The 19,812-nt window shown below is 38.8% G+C and overlaps 1 protein-coding gene and 1 long non-coding RNA gene across 5 annotated transcripts in view; both read right to left on the bottom strand.

Moving 5' to 3' along the window:
* The window catches only part of LOC134487462 (uncharacterized), a 312,713-nt gene that overhangs the window by 233,715 nt on the left and 59,186 nt on the right, over nucleotides 1-19,812 (bottom strand). The window lies entirely within an intron of this gene.
* The window catches only part of C1H11orf24 (chromosome 1 C11orf24 homolog), a 34,809-nt gene continuing 19,688 nt past the window's right edge, over nucleotides 4,692-19,812 (bottom strand). For 3 of the 4 annotated variants that reach the window (XM_063289274.1, XM_063289275.1, XM_063289276.1), the window contains 4 exons: nucleotides 14,621-14,757; nucleotides 13,255-13,491; nucleotides 11,787-11,900; nucleotides 6,742-8,707 (listed from right to left, as the gene is read on the bottom strand). In XM_063289274.1, the coding sequence (XP_063145344.1) occupies nucleotides 7,551-8,707; nucleotides 11,787-11,900; nucleotides 13,255-13,411 (1,428 nt within the window). In that variant the 5' untranslated portion in view covers nucleotides 13,412-13,491; nucleotides 14,621-14,757 and the 3' untranslated portion in view covers nucleotides 6,742-7,550. Of the gene's footprint in view, nucleotides 5,093-6,741; nucleotides 8,708-11,786; nucleotides 11,901-13,254; nucleotides 13,492-14,620; nucleotides 14,758-19,812 lie in introns of those variants that run through there. The other variant, XR_010066854.1, reaches the window with a different exon arrangement.

Below are 19,812 nucleotides of genomic sequence, written 5' to 3' on the forward strand. Positions count from 1 at the left end.
GAGGTAGCTTGCAGATCATTTCAAGTCCTACTTTCTGGTGGTGGAGGTGAAGGAAATGTACTTTTCTTTGGATCTAAGGAAATCTGGGTAGCCATCTGTTAAAGCAATTCTAAGTAGGGAGAGACTGATTAACTGCAGAAGGAAATGGGTTAAAATAAAGCTGCAGTGGTCAAGGCCCTTGATGAGAATAACAAGTTCTCAGATCCAGCTTGTGTGAAATTCAGGTTACAGATAGTGCTCCTGCTAACCCTATGATCATTTTTTTTAATTTTAGTTTTTTTAAATAGTCTTTGGATACAAAGTGGGTGGAGAGCTGTTGGGCTGGAGGAGGGAATGGATAGTTTATAGTAAATGGAGGTTGTGACAAACCTCCTCTTTGAGAGAAAAAGCTTTGTTTGCACTTCTTGGCTTTCTTGGCAGGCAGTTGAACTGCTGCATCTGAACAAGAGCTACTCCAGGTCCTCGTATTGGCTTATGTGCTCTCTTGCCTCCCATGGTGATTCATATCTACATGGAAACACTGGGTAAAGTCACTTAAGGACTTGAACTGCCATGTTATACATATGATGCTGATACTCAGTTCTATTTTGGTTTTTTCCTTGGGTTCAGGTGTGGCCCAGAGGTTTTGGGCAGGTGTCTGGAATCAGATGGGCTAGATGACAGTGGAGTTCTGGATGAGATCATATTTTCTTTGGTAGCGCTCCAGGGTGCTGATGTGCCAGCTATAACCTCCCATCTGTAGGAAAGATCTAGCCATACAGTACACAAGTCTGATATGATCATTTGTACACTGTAGAGCTCCTTCAGGTTGACTTAGTGACATCTGGAACACATCCACATCATTTTCTTGGCAGCAGCTTGGAAATGGTTTGCCATTGCCTGTGTGTGTGCGTGTGCGCATGCGCATGTGTGTTTTACTTCCTATTCCTTTCCACAGCCCTGGAGCCTCCCATCTAAGTACCAACCAGGCCCAACTTTACTCAAACAAGATCAGCTGAGTGCTGCTACCCTTGCATAGACATCTGAACTGGGCTTCTTTGAAAAGCATTCCAAAAGCAGAACTGATTTAGAAAACAGCAAACGGGCTTTATTTCTCTAGTATTTTATCTTTGCTAGGCCCAGTTTGGAACACAGTGCATGCTACCTCAGTCCCCGTGGAACCTTTGGCAGATTACACTGGGAGGATTAATTCTTCTCCCCTTAGCTGTGAAGTCCCCTCCTCCCATGACAATTAAATGTCACAAATCCTCTACTGGAACCAATGGATGTCTTATTAAGCCTATTTCCTGCAGTGGGGTGGGGAAGCATGCAGGATGGGTAGTTCTTCTTTCCCCAGAAATAAACCACAAGACTATGACCACACAGAGCAAGTGGACCTTATTTAACAAGTCTAATGAGAGATGGTAGCTGAGAGAGTAAGCTCTATAGGCTGGAAAATCTGCAGCTTTATTTTAAACTGTAAAATTAGGTAAAAATTCCTTGGGCTCCAGCTCAGTTCCCAGTGATTGCACAGACACATCCACGCTGTTTTCCTGGGAACTAGACAAAAGTGATTTGATACGGCCTTCTCCCAGAATCTTTTTCTAACTTCCTACTCTAGTTGACAGCCCTAGTATTTCTTTGGTCTCTCATAAAAGTACTGCCAGATCTAATCTGGCTTAGTTTTTGAGATCAGGTAAGGCTGACTTGATCTAAAGCTAGCTTGATACTACCACACAACTGGACATATTTTAGTCTCAAATTAGCCTTCTTAGTTGCTTATGCCAGGGTTTTTCAACCAAGGTTCCATAGAACCCTAGGGTTCCACAAGAGATCACTAGGGATTCCCTGGGAGATCATGATTTAAAGAAATATTTCAAATTTGGGCAACTTCACATTAAAGAGGTAAGTTTCATTCTTTATTTTTAGTTTAAGAACACTGTTAATGCATATATACAGGCCTCCCCATGTAATGAATATAATAATTTTGTAACTTCTGGCTTATATTTGAACCTGGATGTGCAGGGGTTCCCGAGGCCTGAAAAATATTTCAAGCATTCCTCCAGGGTCAAAAGGTTGAGAAAGGCTGGCTTATGCCATCTTGAGAGTCCCTCTGTGTCAGAGGTGAAATAGCTATGGACCAGAAATAGGGCCTCTTCAGTAACTGTGCTCCCATTTTAGACTGGGGAAAAGGTAAACATTTTTTTAATCAGGTGAAATTGACAAGTATTCTTCCATAAATAAAAAATAATAATAAAAATAAATTAAAATGTAGAACTGTATTTTCTTTTCCTTTTTTTAAAAAGAAAGACCGATCCCCTAACAGGTGGATGCACCATGCAGGAGGGTATCAAGTACAAAGAAGAGTCCACAGGGGTGTTCATTTCAAAGGTCTATTAATGGAAACCAGGTGCCTGAAAGACACCTCTCCCTGCCCTTTCAAAAGGAAAGCAATTTGGTGCTTGGTGGGGATGGGAGGGGTAAAGAAACGATGCAACCCCCGTCGGGAGTCATGGTAAGTATGGCCAATTCCTGTGTCCAAAACTGGGAAGGGCTTGAGCTCCAGAAAGGAATTTCATTTCCAGGGCTTAATTTCTAGCTAGTTCATGCACAGGAATCAAGGAACCTAAGACTGCAGTGCAGAAAAGCCCTTAGACCACAGGGGCTTTGTGGAAGTATGTTCAACACACTTATACATTGCATTCTGCCTTCTTGGGTACAACTGGCCATGCTTTTTCTGAACAAACGTTGTCTTACCAAATACCCAAAGTAGCGTCTTTTGCTTCAGCACTATTGATTTTAGTTAAACCAGTTTTTGTCTAAGACTGCAGTCCTAGCCATGCTTTCCTAAGAATAAGTTCCAACAGGCAATGTATGAACTTATTTCCAAGGAAACACTAGAATTTATTTTAAAAGTAAAATATAAAAATAATAGATCTCCTATAAGCACCCTTGGGAATAATTTTGATGTGTAAGTGGCATGCAAATACAGGAGGCAGCACCTACCTGACCTTGAAAAGACTAAACAGGGTCAAACTTGGACAGCAGACCACCAGAAAATTCCAAGAATGTGGGCTAGAATAGGAAGTCAAAAACTCATCCAGAAGGCAGTGGCAAACAACTTCTGTTTCGTTGCCAAGAAAACAATCTGACATGTCCCTGTAAAAGGCAGGATCACCAGATTGACCCAAATATGTTTATCTTTTTGAATACAAGCAAAAGACATATTTCGTTGAGTATACAGTGGGGAGAATGTATATTTTGCTTTGATTTCATAGCCATAGCTGTGAGCAGACTTCATTCTCAGCCTTGGTTGTCTCTCTAGAAACAGAAATACATATTTTTTAGATTTTTTAATCCCACTTTTATTATTTTTATAAATAACTCAAGGCAGGGAACATACCTAATATTCCTTCTTCCTCCTATTTTCCCCACAACCACCCTGTGAGGTGAGCTGGGCTGAGAGTGACTGGCCCAAGGTCACCCAGCAGGCTTTCATGCCTAAGGTGGGACTAGAACTCATAGTCTCCTGGTTTCTAGCCTGGTGCCTTAACCACTAGACCAGACTGGCTCTCCATTTTATTATAATTTCATTCTATTTTATCCTAATTTTATTCCAGTTTATTCTAACTTCTAAGAAGATTCTGAAGTAAACAAAACAAAATAGGCCCCATGTAGCTAAGTAAAACTACCGAGGAAGTAAAACTACTAGTGTTTCCTTGCCTCCCTAGCTTCCAGGCTGAGCTCGTTCAGTTCTGGCTTAGGACTATACACCTTTCATCCCTAAACAGTTGTATTTTCCTAAAGGCACCTATTCTGAACCAGAAACTCTTGTCTTGGCTTTTCCCCACAGCTCAGTTAAAGTGCTATCTTCCCTTCCTTGAGCCATCAGAAAACTGTGCTGGCATTAAAGACGGACTCGTCCTTGGGGAGCTGGGGGTGGTGACGACCAACAGGAAGCTCTGGTGTGGGCTGGTCCATGAAGTCCCGAAGAGTCAGAAGCGGCTGAACAAATAAACAACAAAACCCATTGCTAATCCCCATCTGGCCTCCATAGCTTGTTTTGGCTTGCCATTACATGGCGCTATCCTGATTTGAGATGTGCAATATGCTGAAATAGATTGGCTGTGCTAGGAGAGCCTGATCTGAAAGCGGTGGACTTCCAGCTTCCCAAAGCAGACTGGCCCTGAAGGGGAATGGCCAGAGACTGGCGAAACAGTCTGTGCCCACACGAGCCCACAAAGACGAGAGGTGCCAGGTTGATTCCATCCCCTGCTCTCATTGCTGACACCAAGCAGGCAAGAATTTGCAGACCCTGACACTGACACAGGCTGCTGTCAGCTTAAGCAGGGGAAACACCACTTTCATACCAAAACAGTTAAGGCTGGTAACGTCATGAAGGCAACATCAGGGGGGCACTGCGGGAAAAGTGGTTGCCATGACAGGCTTATCCTGTACTTCAACCCAAGTGGAGAAAGACCTTCCACTTGCCTCCTAGAGGTGAGGGGTTTCTGTAATAGTTTATCAATTGTTAAATAACCCTAGAGAGGGTTGCCTGGCACCCATATTTTCTGATACAAAGCAAAATATTACTTTCCCATGTTTTTTACATCTGTTCCAATGTTTAAACTCGGTTTTAGCTTTATTGATTTAATCTGCCCCCCCCCCCTTTTAACAAGGGAGGGCCGAGGAATTCCAACCACCAGTCAATTAGTTACTTAGTTTATGGACATTCCAAAAGTGACCCTGAAAAACTACTACATTTCTCAAATGTGCTGGGCTTAAATGAACCAGCACTTGGATATTCTTCCCCTTTCTCTTTCCTGGCACTTGGGATTTCTCTTTCCTTGGTTCACTGTGGTGCCTGCCCTCCTCTTCTGTTCTTATATCTTAACTTGCATTTTTATTTTATTGTGAAACGTTTAACCTACTTCATTTTATCAGAATTTCATTTCTGGTGGGCCTATAAATAACACTGCCTGTGAAAGAGACTTAGTGCATGTGAGCAAAACAGCTGCATATTCTTGTCATCTTTATTCCTGCCTCCCGTTCTTTCTGTATGTTGAAGTTTAGATTGCAAGTTTCTTGGAATGCAGGGCTATCCTTCTGTAGTCTGTAAATTGTAATGCAAATAAAAAATGTCAACTAATTTTTAATACTTTGTACCCCACCTTTCCTCCAGAAGCTCAAAGGTATCTCACATTGTGATCTGTCTTAGGTTGGACTGAAAGAGAACGACTGGCCCAAAGTCACCTGGTGAGTTTCCATGGCTGAAGATCAACTTGAACCTGGTCCTAGTCCAACCCCCTGTGCACTACACCTAGGCTTGGGAAGATGGGAGGTAGTCTAAAGACATATATTTTAATAATTCCGTCTGCCCCAGCATAACAGATCTAAATGTTTTTGATACTGAGTAAAGCATGTATGTAAACAGTTGCCATTTATGTCTTTTTAAAATAGCTGTACATTCCTATCTAAATGGTTTCCTTCATTTTAACTGGGGTCAGCAGGATGTTGGGTCATCTTACTGAAACTGTACAGTATGTCTAATTCAAACATAATTTATGAAGAGTGGTGGCAGAAGAGGAGTCTCAGCTAAATAAATAAGCGGAACACCACAAGAGAATGGAGGAAGCTCAAATTTATAAATCCTCTGGCAAAGTCCAAAGATGGAATCTATGTTTTATGAACAGCTCAACAGCATACCCTGTTGGCTCATCTGTAGAGATGCAAGAAACATTTGAAAATACAAATTAAGCACAGCAATGGCAGGTCTCCCCTAAAAGCTTGGTGCACAGAGATGGTCACCTGCAAAGAAACTTCAAAAGGTTTGGCAGCAGTTGTTATATTATCCTATCTAGGATGGGTGTTAAGTAAAATAATTATGTATACAGTCATGATTTGGTTCCCCTTCCTGCTTTTCTTAAGCTTACAGAGAATGAAGTATCCACTATTCTTCATTCTGTCCCATTGAGGATGACCAAATGTGTACTACATGGTGTTCAGCCAACTCTAATTTCTTGTGGAATTAAGTGTAACTTGAATGTTTTCAAAGGTCTTTAGCTTTAGCCAGGTCATATCCACATATGACATATGTCCACACATATCCACCCTTGAAATTTAACAGACTAATTATACAGGCATGTGTGAACTGAATTCAAGCAATCAGTAAATGTTAGGCTCCCTTAATTGACAGCAAAAATCTGGACAATTGCTAGATGTTGTCTGGATTTATGCAACCTAGGTATTGTAGCTTGTTTCTTTAGAGATTCCTGCTAGATGTTCTAATCATGACAATTCTTCTAGCTAGTTTCCTCACTAAGGTAACTTTTTAAGGGTAGATTATTCAGTTATCTTTGGCAATGGAAGATGTAAATGTGTACAGCAGAATACAAAAGATCATCAAAATATCTCATACATGGACAATGTTCTTCTTCATTTCCTTCTGAATGGATCTAGAGAAGAATGAAGGTTTTAAGAGAAGTACTAACCTTCCTCATGTGTCCATCTTTACAAGTAATATTAAAATATAAGCTTACCTTATACTGTCATGTAAGAAGTCATATGCAAAATATTGGAACCGAGAGATATGGATTTTGAAAAATTACTGAAAGGAAATGAGGGTGAATGGCTTGAACAAGATGACAAGGATAGAGAGAGCTTTGGAGAGAAAGAATAGTTACCATGTGAATTCATGTTACGAAAATGCCTGTGGCAAACAGACATCAAGAAGGGAAGAAACAGAGCCAGTAAAGCTTGACATCGACTCCAGGCCTCAATTTTTAAGTGAACAGGTACAAAAATAAAATCATATAAAAGGTGCAGAATCAACATGATTAGGAAATAGCCCAGCATTAAACAGACCATGATAAATACATTTTTAACAATTGGGTTTTCTAACCTTACAACAAATGCTGCCCCCAGCGTAAAGCAATGAGAATGCTTAGCAATTCTAGGAAGGTTTTCAAACGTACCTAAATGAAGCATATCATACCTAAGTAAAGGGTCCCAAAAGATTTTGGCACTCTTTTGTGTTGTTCCACTTCTGCTAATGCTGCTAATCCCTGGCCATTCATTTGCATTAGCAACAACTAACACAGTCTTCATGCCAACTGGAAGTTTCAGGAAAATAGGCGTGTTAAAGAAACACCTTTTCTCCATTTGTTGTATAGGAGTAAACAGGGGATGAACAGAACCTCAGGAATCAGGAAGAAACCATCTTGCAACATCAATACCCCTTTGTATTAGCAGACAAAATTAGCACAACAGAAGCAATATTGTAGCTTGAGAAACAATACATTCATGGCACCCTTTAACTGTGAGTTTTTTAAAAAGTACTTTAAAAGTATGATACATGGCATTTCTCCTTCACTGCAGTAAAAGTAATCTGGAAGCACTTTCAGGTGGTCTTATAGGCAAAACAGCGAACTGAAAGACAAGCCACCTTAGGCTTTCTACTTGTCCCAATAAAGTTGTATTCATTCATATATAGATTCAGATTTATATTTGTGTGCATGGGTATAATATTTTTCATTTCTATTGCTTTCACATCTGAATCAACATATATTTCATCACATCTCTGAGTCTGCATACATCCCGTTGATCAGGTAGTCCACTTGAGTGTAATCTTTCTTTTTGTAGCTCTCATAGGCTTGTATGGCAAATAAGACAACAATTGTTACAAAAAACAGAACGCCAAAGAGAAGCACTGCTAAGAGCAAACTGACATCCACCTGCCGAAAGCTATTTTCTCTGTCTGTGTCTTTCTGGTTTTTGCTTTGTATTATACTTGTTGGTTTGGATAACGTTTTTGGATTTGTACCTGTGAACACTGACAAGGGATGTACAGAAGTTGTTCCCTTCACTGGTTGACTAGTTGACAATATTTGCTGTGAAGTGGTGGTGATGTCAGCACCTTTGGTAAATACAGGAGGAATTACCTTATCTGAAGTAGGCTTTATCCTGTCTGTTGCAACTGTTGTGAATTCAGCTGACTTTACTGTTACTATAGAAGTTGCTGCCACGGTTGTGCTTGTAACTGTATGAATCGTGCTTTTGATTGTTGAAGCTAGTGGCTTGTGGGTAGCTGCAACTGTAGATGAGTTTACTGCTGGCTTAGAGCCATTTCCAATGCTAACTGGTACAGGAATGCTCAATGTGGGAAGAGTTGTGGGAAGCACTTGATAAGTTGCTGTTGTAGTCAAAGCAGCAGTAGTCATAGTCCTGGGAAACAGTTCAGTTGGTATTGTTTTTTCAGCTACTCCTGATGTTAATTTACTATTGTGTGTCCCTTTTGCATTTGCAGTACTTGTAATGTCAGTAGTACCATCTGCTCCTATTGTGGGAATTAATGAAGGATGGCTGCTTGGAATATTTAGGGTGTTATTTAGGGTGCCAGCAGTTGAATTCTTCTGGATTGTAGTTATGTTGCTACTAATATTGGTTATGGCTGTTGATCCTGCAACAACTTGGGAGACACTAGTGTTCACAGGGCTGGCAGTTGTGATTTTCTTCAAAATGGAAGTAATTTGTCTTGCCAGACTCGAATTGTTTGTTGGGTTGACTGCAGTATCTCCTGTTATAGTCCTTGATTTTGATAAAAGAGGCACTTCTGTGGGTTTGTTAACTGATTCAGTACTCTTCAGCACCTCTAACTCTTTATTTGCATTTCCCGTATTATTTATCTCATGGGATGCATCATGTTCTCTTCTTTTACGAGTCACAAATTCTTAAAAAGCAAAAACCAGAGTCACAATCAGAACTTCTACAAAAATGCCAATACAGACAAGATTCAATAGCAGTTAAGTAAAAGACAGTTGACTCATCACCAATTTGCTTACTGTGAAAGTTGCAGAATTAACCAGCCACCACACACCTACCTTTGATCTGGATGTATGAACTTACATATAGCACTTTTGAATTCATTGTATTCTATGCCTTTACGTACGGGTACATTTCTATTTTAGTTCTTATATCTTTAGTTCTTATATCTTTTTTGTTTTTTAATATTTTTTAAAATTTTAGTCTGATTAAAACATAATCTGCTCAAGGAATAGCAATTACTGATGGATAAGAAATATATATTTTAATACATATTATATTTAATATTACGTATTAAGGAAATAAATAAATACTGGGGATATTTTTAATAACTGGCCACACAGATCACCTTTTTTACCTCAACAGGTGGCAAGAGCTACTCTGTGGTTACAAAAGCAATTAAGTCTGATGAAATGCCAGGTGTATGCAAGCAGCTGCTGTTCCCAAAATTTGCCACTTTCATCCACATCTGGCTGGCAGAACATTCAATGGGTCATTAATTTGGAGGCGAACAATGAACAGACCAGCCAGCTAACTCTTGCCCAAGGCAGGGCACTGGGTAATAAAACTTTAAAACTCCTCCTCTCATGTTGAGTTGTTGAGAGTGGGATGTCATACAAGTTTAATAGTAATAATAATAGTATTCTGGGACTTCTCCCCAGATATATGGCTGTGTCTGCCTGTTTGTAATAAGCTTCTCAAACATACCAGAGGTCGCTCTCGGGCCAATGCCTCTGTAGTTCATACTGGATTTTTTTCAAAGACCTTAATGGAGGGTTTGGAACAAAGGGGTATCTTGGATAGATAGACCATGGCAAATCATTCTTGGGGCACCAGTTGCTTTTCCTTCTACTGTTCATCCTTAAAGCACATATGCTGAGAAAATCATAATTCAGTTCATTTAAATATCTCAGAGGAAAACATTTTAAAAGAACAAACTGGGGGAGGAATGTGCTAAAACAGAAGAAGAAAATTTTCATCTGTATTCAAGAACCCATTCAATATAACATGGCTGCTAAGCCCCAGGAAATCTTTTGAGGATCAGAAACAACTAGGCAGTCCTGCCCTTTAAAAACACATGGGCTGCCAAACCGTCACATGTACTTTACAAGGTTATTTCCCTAGCTCCATTTTGTTATGGTGTCACACTTACTTAGAACAGAAGGCCTGGCTTAGAGCTTAATAATGATTTTCAGACTTTTTAAATGATATAACATTTTCAGTTATTCACAATCAATTAATGATATACTGGAAAACCGTAATTTTATGATACTTGTAATCCCTGGTTTATTCCTTTGTACTCTACCATTTTATCCCTTTCTTTTTTCTTTTTCCTTTCCTGTTTCTATAGTATGCAATAAATAAATGTCATACACACACTCACATATGTACAGCATTAAAAAAAACAAAAACAGAAGGCCCTGCTGCTCTAAAATCCGGTGCTAAACTTGGATGCTAAAACCACTCCAATTACATACTCAAACCTTCAGTTTTTGTCTTGACTGCCAATGTATTACAAAAGGCCAATACTCCCTCCTGGATAATAATGGAGGCAAAAATAAAAACAATGTAAAACAAATGTGTAATGGAAAATTAGCAGAGATTCTTTTAAAATGGGGTCAATCTAAATGAAGGGGCTTTAAAAAGATGCCATTTCATTTCTTTCATAAAGTATAAAAACATCTTCGAGACATTTAGACAAGGTCCGATGAGACCCTGAGTGAGGAAGTTGAAATATATGCTAGGACCTCGCCCCCGCCATCCAAGAAATTGTTCTTCTCTCAGGAAGAATGCACCACAATCCTTAATCTAGCCTCTCTGCAGTTAGCTAAGAGCTGCATTTTATCTAGAGTTTAGCCCACTTAGCCATTCAGTCATCTCTAGATTCCTGAGGTGTTTGCAGGCTGGGATATCCAGGTCCCATTCCCTTTGCCACGCATAAAGATTCACTACTCTCTCTCCTTGTTTAGTGACTGCAGAGTGTCGCAGTGAACCATGTGACAGAGAGGCACTGCAAAGATTGCTGGTTGGTTCCATCTCATTCAGATAAAGTTCTCTCATGAAGCTATGCCAGTGTTTCTCTCACTCTGGTATGCGTTGTTGTCAGGCACAGAAATTTGGTTGTAAGTGTGTGCATTGGTCAGAAAATAATTTTTTTACTACTGTTTATTACTGTCGTATTTGCGAATGGTCACTAACTGAGGTAGTCGCTAAGGGAGCGGCTATATTGTTAACAATAGTGAAATTCATCTATGCAGATATATGGCATGTAAGGGAACATTTCTTGTAAAACTGCAAATATTAGGCATAATAGTATATACAACATCCTAATTTTTGTGCAATTTGTTTTAAAAGGAGACGAGATGAACTTTAAACTGGAAAAACAAGAGATGGAGAGAAACTGAAATCCTCAATACAAGTCATAATTGAAATTTCCTGACTCAGTTTTAAGTACTGACATTCATCTTTGCAACTTGAATGCAAATTTTTAGATTCTTATTTCAGCAGAAATTCAGTTCATGAAAAAATGAAAGGGATTTTTTAAATATAGAACTCAAATTATGGAATTCTCTGCCCAGACAATTCTGCTATTGCCTAATGTAAACAGACACTGGAAACTATTGTTTTAGTAGATCTTTTTTTCTAGGATATTCACCACTTCCTTCCATTTCAGTTGTTTTAATTGGCTTTATTACCTAATTATACTTGACTGTATATGTTTTATCTTAAAACCAGCACAATCAATTATTCTGCCTAGAAAGCTGGGATGGGGATAAATTTTAAACATCAACTAACAAAACAGCCTATGATCACAATGTTCAGAGACTATTACACTTCTGTCAAAGTATGCAGCAATCTGCTGGAGCTACCTTTAAATTCCAAAAATATTAAGAATGGTAGATATAAGAGAATATTGTCTTGTGAACTACAGTACTCCTTTTTTGATTATTTTGAAAACCAAAAATCTTTTGCTAAGTTCACATTACCTCCCATTAGCTCTTTGATATCTTGTCTGCTGGCATTCTGACATGCACTCAGCTGAGGACAGCGGAGAAGGACACAATGGCTCTGATGCACCACTGACCAGCAGTAAGGGTTATCTGGAGAATCACAAAGAAAGTATATCATCCCTTTCATTTGGAGTAAACCAAATATTGTATAGAAAAATAAATAACAGCCAACCTAGGTCCTCCCAGATGCTTTGAGATACAGTTCCCAATTGCCCAGTCAGCATAGCCAGTATCAGGGAGGGCTGAATTACTGAAACAAGGATTTATTTATACTTTAGCAAAGTTAAATGACAACCAACCATTTCTGTTTCAGTTTTTCATTTGTTTCCACCCCAGACCCTTTTTGTGGCCTTTTTTCCCCTGCAATCACCTGGAACTGGAATTAAAATAGAGCTCCCACAAATAGCTTACATCATACTATACTTATCCACTAAACTCCTTCCTCAGGAACAAGATTGTTCTATAATGCTTATTTATAAGCAAATGCTATTTGGGAAAAGATCCACTGCAACGTTAGTTAAAACATTTCTGTAAGACATCTATGTTAAACAATGCAAGGAATTTGGCACTGAATAGCTATTTAATGTCTCCCTGATTGTCTAACTGAAGAGAGAGAAATACACAGAAAATATAGCCAAACGGACATGTCAGTTCTGCACTTCAGCCATGGATAAAATGATCAAAATATGGGTCTGGAGCATTTGTTTTCTGCAAATGTTCCTAGTATCTTTTACACTCCAATAAGAAAAACTTGGTAGAAATAAGTAATAGTGGACTAACAACTGTCTGCAGAAGGACAGGTCTTAGGATGGAAAAAGCAAATGATTGTGGGCAGCTGAACTTGGAGAGGAACAGAATTAAAGGTATGAACAGTGACTGGAGAAATTCCTATAAGGTTGTGACAGGACAATTGCCTATCTATGGGCTACCGGGCTGAATTACAGCAGCGGAATGGAATGGCATTAGCAGTGTGTCAACATCTTCTTCCTAAAGACTTTTTAGAAAGAAAAAAAGAAGCTAGATCTCTGTCAGGGTTGATTTAACTCTAGAACATCCTCATTTTACATGGAAGTGGATGGAATGACTTTTGAGCCCAGGTCAATTTTGATTTTAAGGGCTTTGCAGGCCCCAAAGCATGGCAAATGGCAACAGGGAGACAAAGGAGTGTGAACCTTTACCAAAGTTTGAAACATCTGGCTAGAGAGCAGGTTAAGCAATGTAACACAAGTGTTTAAACTAGTGGAATGCACAAGGCTTCTCTATATTTGAGCCCTTGTAAAAGTTAAGTCGTTTCTTGGGAAACGGATGCTTTGTTTCCAACCTAACTAACGGAGTTAAATCATTTAGCTACCATTTATAGAAACCATAAGTACAATAAAGGGAAAGTGGTGAGAACTTTACATCTCCAAAGAAAAACATTTATGATGAAGCATAGCAGACTGACCTGAATCTGTTGAGCCTTTACAAGCTTGTTCACAATGCTTTTTGTTACTGAGTAGATATATGTGTGTCACCTCAGCACCACTCTCTTTTAAAATGGAACTCCCTTGATCAGACACACATAAAGAAAGCAACAGGGAAAACACAACTCCGGCCCACATCTTCAAGGCTGGACTTGGAAGGGAACTTGGAAATTGTTTTCCAGATTTACCAGCCACTCCTGGACACTGAATGAGGCAGTCTGCCAAACAAAAAATACCACATTGTACTTCCCAAACACTTGTGTGGCATATTTAGGCTTCTTTAGCTGTTTTGCTACTGTTTCCTTTCTAGGGTCCACAAAAGTTTTTACAACTGCTAAAAATCTGCAAACACTGAAAGTCAAATGCTGCAAGGGATTCAACAGCAGCAGGCAGCCCAAATTTAGAATACTCTTTATTTCGCCAGCAAACAGATCTGCCAGTGACACCGGTGAATAGTCTGCAGCCTGCATGTGGTCTTGGAGACCTTTATTAGGAGCCCAAGATGCTGGATTCCTCCCTTCCTTTCTGTCTGCTGTTCAACGGTACAGAAAGCTGGGAGCGAGAAAGGTTGTATGGACAGGACAAAATATTTGTGTGTGGAAACTAAAGTCAATGGAAGGTCCTTAGGCACTTTTCTCTCTCTGTCATCTACCATCTAACTAGTTAGTAACATTGATTAATTAGTTGGACAACTAAGGACGATGGAAAGCTGGAAATTACAAGAGAGAAATGCTATCTTACACCATGGGATGAGACACACAGCCACTGGCTATAATAATGAACAGAACTTTTAATGAATAATGTTTTTTGCGGGGGGGTGGGGGGACCTGCCTTATTGCCACCAGCAAGATTCCTTAAACCATTACATCAGGCTATCTTGAGAAGTAACAATTTGCTCTTGTTTCAAGTACTTTACTTATCTAAAAGGCAATTATTTAAGAAGCCCCCTTAGCCCACCAGTTATGTCTTTATCATATTCTCAGCAAATCTAAGATTATTTTAAATATAAATAATTCAGGGAAAAAAATAGATTTCCATTCAGATAAACCAATCAGCAATAAACTGTCTCAAAGCAACTTATGCTGTTGGCCTATCCAGTTTGGATTTTGCATGCTAAAATTATGTTTTGGAAAATTGATATTAATATTGCAAGTATCCCATGTACCACCAGCAATAGTCATAGAGAGTACTTTGCTTTTCAGATGATCCTGTCTTTCCCATCTAACTGGTTGGCCTGAATTCTTCAAATGCAATATGTAGTCACATGGCTAAGTCAGCAAGAAGACATAACATTCAAAATGTTTCAGAAAGAATTTTCATTCAGCTCTTTTGGAAATCCATACTTACCAATACAAGGCTAGGAGACATTTGAATCGCTACTTTACTATGCTGGCTGAAATACTGCAGGAAGAATTTTGATGCTGGCCATGCAGGACAGAATGATCTCACAGTGGAAAAGCAGCTCCAGAGTCACCTCCTTAGCACTTGGAAAACATAAACAGGACCAACATGCTATAATACATTCTCTGAAACGTTAATGACTCTCTGAGATAGCTTGTGTTAATTTGAAAAACTTTATACAAGGCAAAAGCAAACATATTTGGGATTTAAAAACACTCAAAATGGTGATCTCTAGACAAAGAACAGTCTCTCTATGAATCACTGCAATATTCTTCACACTAAACGGTTTATGACAGTAACTACAATGACAAAACTTGAATTTATATGCCATAAATAACTGTAGTCCATTCTTCCATAAAGCCCGCCCTTGGTCTGACTTCTGAAAATGCCTCTTCTATATATATATATATGACAGGATGGACACACTAATGCAAAATAAAATATTTGGAGCAATTTTATTTATGCTTTAACTTGAAATAGAAGCACTGTTAATATTTATGATACAAGAATGGCATTTGTGTACATGCATTTGGACCTGAGATTATACTTCATTTTGAAATGGAGTGCCTACAATACCTTTAAAAGCAAGAAATAAATCATTTGGCAAGACAGCTCTTGCATTCAAATTTCGAAAAGGTAACTGTGTTATGGAGAACCTGTAACATATACCACCACCCCAGGTCCTGCTGTGGCTGGGGGATGTTCCTGGGAGGCATAAGTGAAGAATTTTGGGAATGTATATATTCCCAGCAAGGTCACCCAAGAGGTGAAGGTCAACCCAGCTGCCCAGCTAAAGCAAGCAGGCACCTATATTGGAAAGCAATGATATAGGAAGATGCTGGAGGCAGATGATCACTTTAGTGACAATGGCAAAGACATCAGTTCACACTATGTGGGAGAAAGCAATGGTAAACCACTCCTGTATTTTTACCAAGAAAGCCACATGGATAGAAAATATAAAATGATTTATAATATAATGTCGGATGATGGGTCCCTCAAGTCAGATGGCACTCAAAGTGCTTCTGAGGAAGAGTTGAGAGTCTTTAAGAGTACTAATGGTGTTTATGGTATGGCTAGATAAAAGCCTTTGGGATAGCTAGCTGCTGATGTTTATTTATTTATCAGATCTTTGTTGCCACACAGCAAAAGAAAACCCGAAGCTTCAAAGACAGAATTACAGTAGGAATGTGGAACGCAGCTCTCTGGAAAAGGCTGTAATGCTGGGAAAGGTGGAAGGAAAGAGAAGAGGACGACCAGCAGCAAGGTGGATGGACTCAGTTACAGTGGCAATGAGTACATGACCGGAAGACCTGAAAGACCAGGTTAGGGATAGATTGTCCTGGATAAAATCTATCTATCTATATTTCAAATTGAAAATGACTTGATGGCACATAATCAATAACTTACATCAGTTTACAAAAATGTATCCTATAATAAGGGTGTTCCAGCTGGACTTCAAATAACTGGTATAAAACTATCTTACAGAGGCTTTAGAAAATTACATTATTAGGATGTAATTGATGGGTACTTCTTCTGTTAAGGCAGGCTAAAGCATATAACCATGTGGAAATTTTTTAACTGTACTATCTGGTTCTTGATGGATAACCATAGAAAAGGATTTTTTCTTATTTCCAGGGAAGAAATAAGTTTGGAATGAATCCTTGAAGAACTTGGAATGATGCTTTGGGATTTAATTGACTGTGACTATATAGAGACAAACTGATGCAAGAAGCAACAGATAATATCTTCCCTGGGACCAATCAAAATGGCACAAAGTAATGCGCAAAATTCTGAGATCCTCAGAACTTTTCTTTGGGTTTGAAAAGAACAGGGGAGGAGAAAAATTCAAGAATGAGGAGTTATTTCAGCTATGATATTTGAACAGTGATATTCACAGTTGAGTCTGAAACAACTGAAGATAAAATGAGGCTTAATATTAAACCTCTCCTCAGAATACATTTACACTATATGTGGATTCTTTAAACTTGTAAAACATGGACATTACAAAAGCTTTAAACGGTAAGACTACTTAATGAAATGCTAATTCCATGAAACCAATGATTTTTTGAGAGACCCTAGGAAAATAGAAATGATCGAAACTTAGTCCACATTTCAGGACTGTGGAAATTCACCTTTACCAGTGTAAGATATTAAGGGAGTCATTTGTCATTTGTCCCTTTAGTTCATCAGGGTTTATACCATCTGGCAAGCAGATCCACATGTCTTCCTGGACTTAGAGATCTAAAGAATAGGACCTACCACATACTGTACCAGTAAGCTAAAGCCCTCAAGATTTTAAGAATCGCAACCTCCAGTTTTAATAATGAATCCAATCCTTATGATTATATGATCAACATATAATGTATAGTCATTATAACAAAAAATCATAAGGTTATGCATTTAAGGCATAAACATACATTCTCTGTGTTTCAAAATCCTGTTAATTGCATGCTCCGTTTTCAAGGTATTTATAGTGTTGACAGGCTTCATTCTTTTTTAAAATATAAAAAAGGAAGGTAATCTTTCCAAATGTTTTATTCTGGTACTTGACATCTGGCTGACTGGCATAGCACAATATGCTTGGAAGAAAAAAGCAACCTGAAATAGCATCAGTTGGCATTTGTATCTATAGGTAGTAAAATAGTGTACATTTATTTATTAAATTTAGCCACCACCCATCTCCAGCCAAAGGGGAGTGACAAAATGCCAGTGACATGAACCAAGTTTTGTGATAAGTGCATCACTATAAACATATACAGCGTTGTGTGCATTATCATCTGCCTCTTGCACCTGAATGAAGCTTTAAAAGGAATTGCTACCATGATACATCATGAAAGAGATGCTACTGTAGATCCCATCAGGCCAATGTTTTTAAAACAGTAACCACAATAGAATTCATTATGCATTTTCAATCACAGAAATAACTTACTCCTATAGAACATATAAAATAATTATGCCTTCAAGCTGCAGAACAAGCAGAATCAATATCTGCACAAGGAAAGGGATCCTTTGGGATACCAAGTAATACTGAAAAAGAAACCAGACAAGTCTGTAAGAATTTGGCTCATTGCTCAAAATCTCATTGTAGTACCAAATATTTCAAGCCTGAGTGTGGAGTGTAAAAACTGGTAGAGGTAGGCCTTGTATACAGTATAGTAATGTGGACAATTCTTACATACTGTAAATACTTGTGAATAGCTTTCCAAAATGTTTCAACCTAAGCAGCAATCTTCTAACCATATAAAATATGAGAAAATCTGGTTTTGCTGCACTGGTTTTAAAAATCGATATTCTGCCTTTTTATCTTTACATAGAAATGGTCTATGTAATAAAGGCTCAATCAGTGCTTTCAATAGGAGATATTGGTGGCTATCTGGCTTCAACCTACTGCATCTTACATTCTGTCTAATCACCACTCCTACCACCACTGTAACAAGCGACTTGTACTAGCAAAAACAAGAGGAGGATACCAGGAGGCAGGCAAAAGAGACAGTTCCGGAGGCCTAAGAGCAGAGCATCAGAAGAGGTGTGATGTCCTTCAGAAAAGCAGTCATTGTGCTGCATGACTGGGCCTCTGATCTCTCTCAGACTCCTCCCCAAAAGTATCAGGGAAGGCAGATAGTCTCTGGTTTTGCTCTTTTGGTGGACATCTCTGTGAATGAAGGGTAGGGAATATGCTAACAAAATTTCAGGGTAGTTCCTGCTGACATTTGTGCTGACAATCTGGATCCCACAAGACTCAGTCTTTCCTCCCATACTGTATGAAGCTAAAAAGCAAGCTCACATGAGGATTTGGAATGACGACACACCATCAACATGTCGACAGAAATCAACTTTCTCACTATTTGAATCAGAAGCTGAACCAGTGCCTGAACTTGGCTGGATGAGGGCAAATGACTTGAAGCTGAAATAGCCTAATGGGTAGTTAGTTCTAATATCCAAATACGGGGTGTACCCTATTCTAGATGGAATCATACTCCTCTTGAAGTTGTGGATGTGCAATGTGGGCATTCCTGGGTCCAGTACTTCTCTAGATGTCCATGAGTGTTCTTCATCACTCCTGGGTGAAGTGCAGGTTTGCCACCTATGACCATCTGTGTATAAGAACAGTCTTGACAATAGCTCATACTCTAGTAAGCTCCCAGCTGGACTCTTAATGTAACGAATTTGTATGTGGGGCTATCCTTAGGGTAACTCAGAGGATTTAACTTACACAGAATGTTGCTGCTAAAATGTTAATTAAGACTGTTCGCTTCTAAGAAAAATGTACAAGTTATTTGCTTGCAGGCTCAATTCAAGGAACTGATTTCTCTTTAAAGTATTAACCAGTTTTGGATGCACATAGCTAGTAACTCCTGTGTCTTGACATACAGGGGTTTTTATCAAAGTTTTATCAGTAGTCCAAGGGAAGAGTTATTTCTATATTATCCCATTTGAGGAATAACACCCCCCCCTCCAGATATGATTAACACAAGGCTATTTATGTTTATGTTAACACATCTGGGCTGCAAAAACCTGGATGACTACTAGATTGAACCTGGTATAAAGTCTGTATCTCTCAGCTGCCATCAAGTGGTTGCCTGGATTTTTAAAGCCCAGATATGGTAGCTCTAGTATAATGGTCAGTTCCCAGACTAATAAAGATCAGGAGACCATTAGGTAAACAAACCAGCTGGAAGCTCCTTCATTATCAGTGAAAAGACCCAATACTCTCCCAGTTCACAGAAAAAGTAGTAAGAAAGAAAATGAGATGTTCTGGTTGTAGACGGGAAGTGGTTCATTTGCTCGAATTCTCGTAACCCATCTTTTTCTTCCCAAGACATCTTGCTAAAGAGATTTTGTGAGAATCATGCTTGGAAAAGAATCACTCTTACTTTGAAGCAGATGCCAAAGAGCTTGACACCTAGGCTAAAACAAATATACAGTGCCAAATTAAAGGGTTTGTGTGTGCACGGGTGTTTCAAGTTCAGTAATGCTAATTTTAATGCTCTTTTATTCTTCTATTTTATGTATTGTATTGTATTGTATTTTATGATGGATTTTTGTTCTACAGTCTGTTACTTTAATATTTTTGTTACATAATTCTTTTGATGGAGATTTATACATTTAGAATAAACAAACATGAATTGGAGAAAATG

The sequence above is a fragment of the Candoia aspera genome, chromosome 1 (assembly GCF_035149785.1).
Source record: "Candoia aspera isolate rCanAsp1 chromosome 1, rCanAsp1.hap2, whole genome shotgun sequence".
Taxonomy (NCBI): domain Eukaryota; kingdom Metazoa; phylum Chordata; class Lepidosauria; order Squamata; family Boidae; genus Candoia; species Candoia aspera.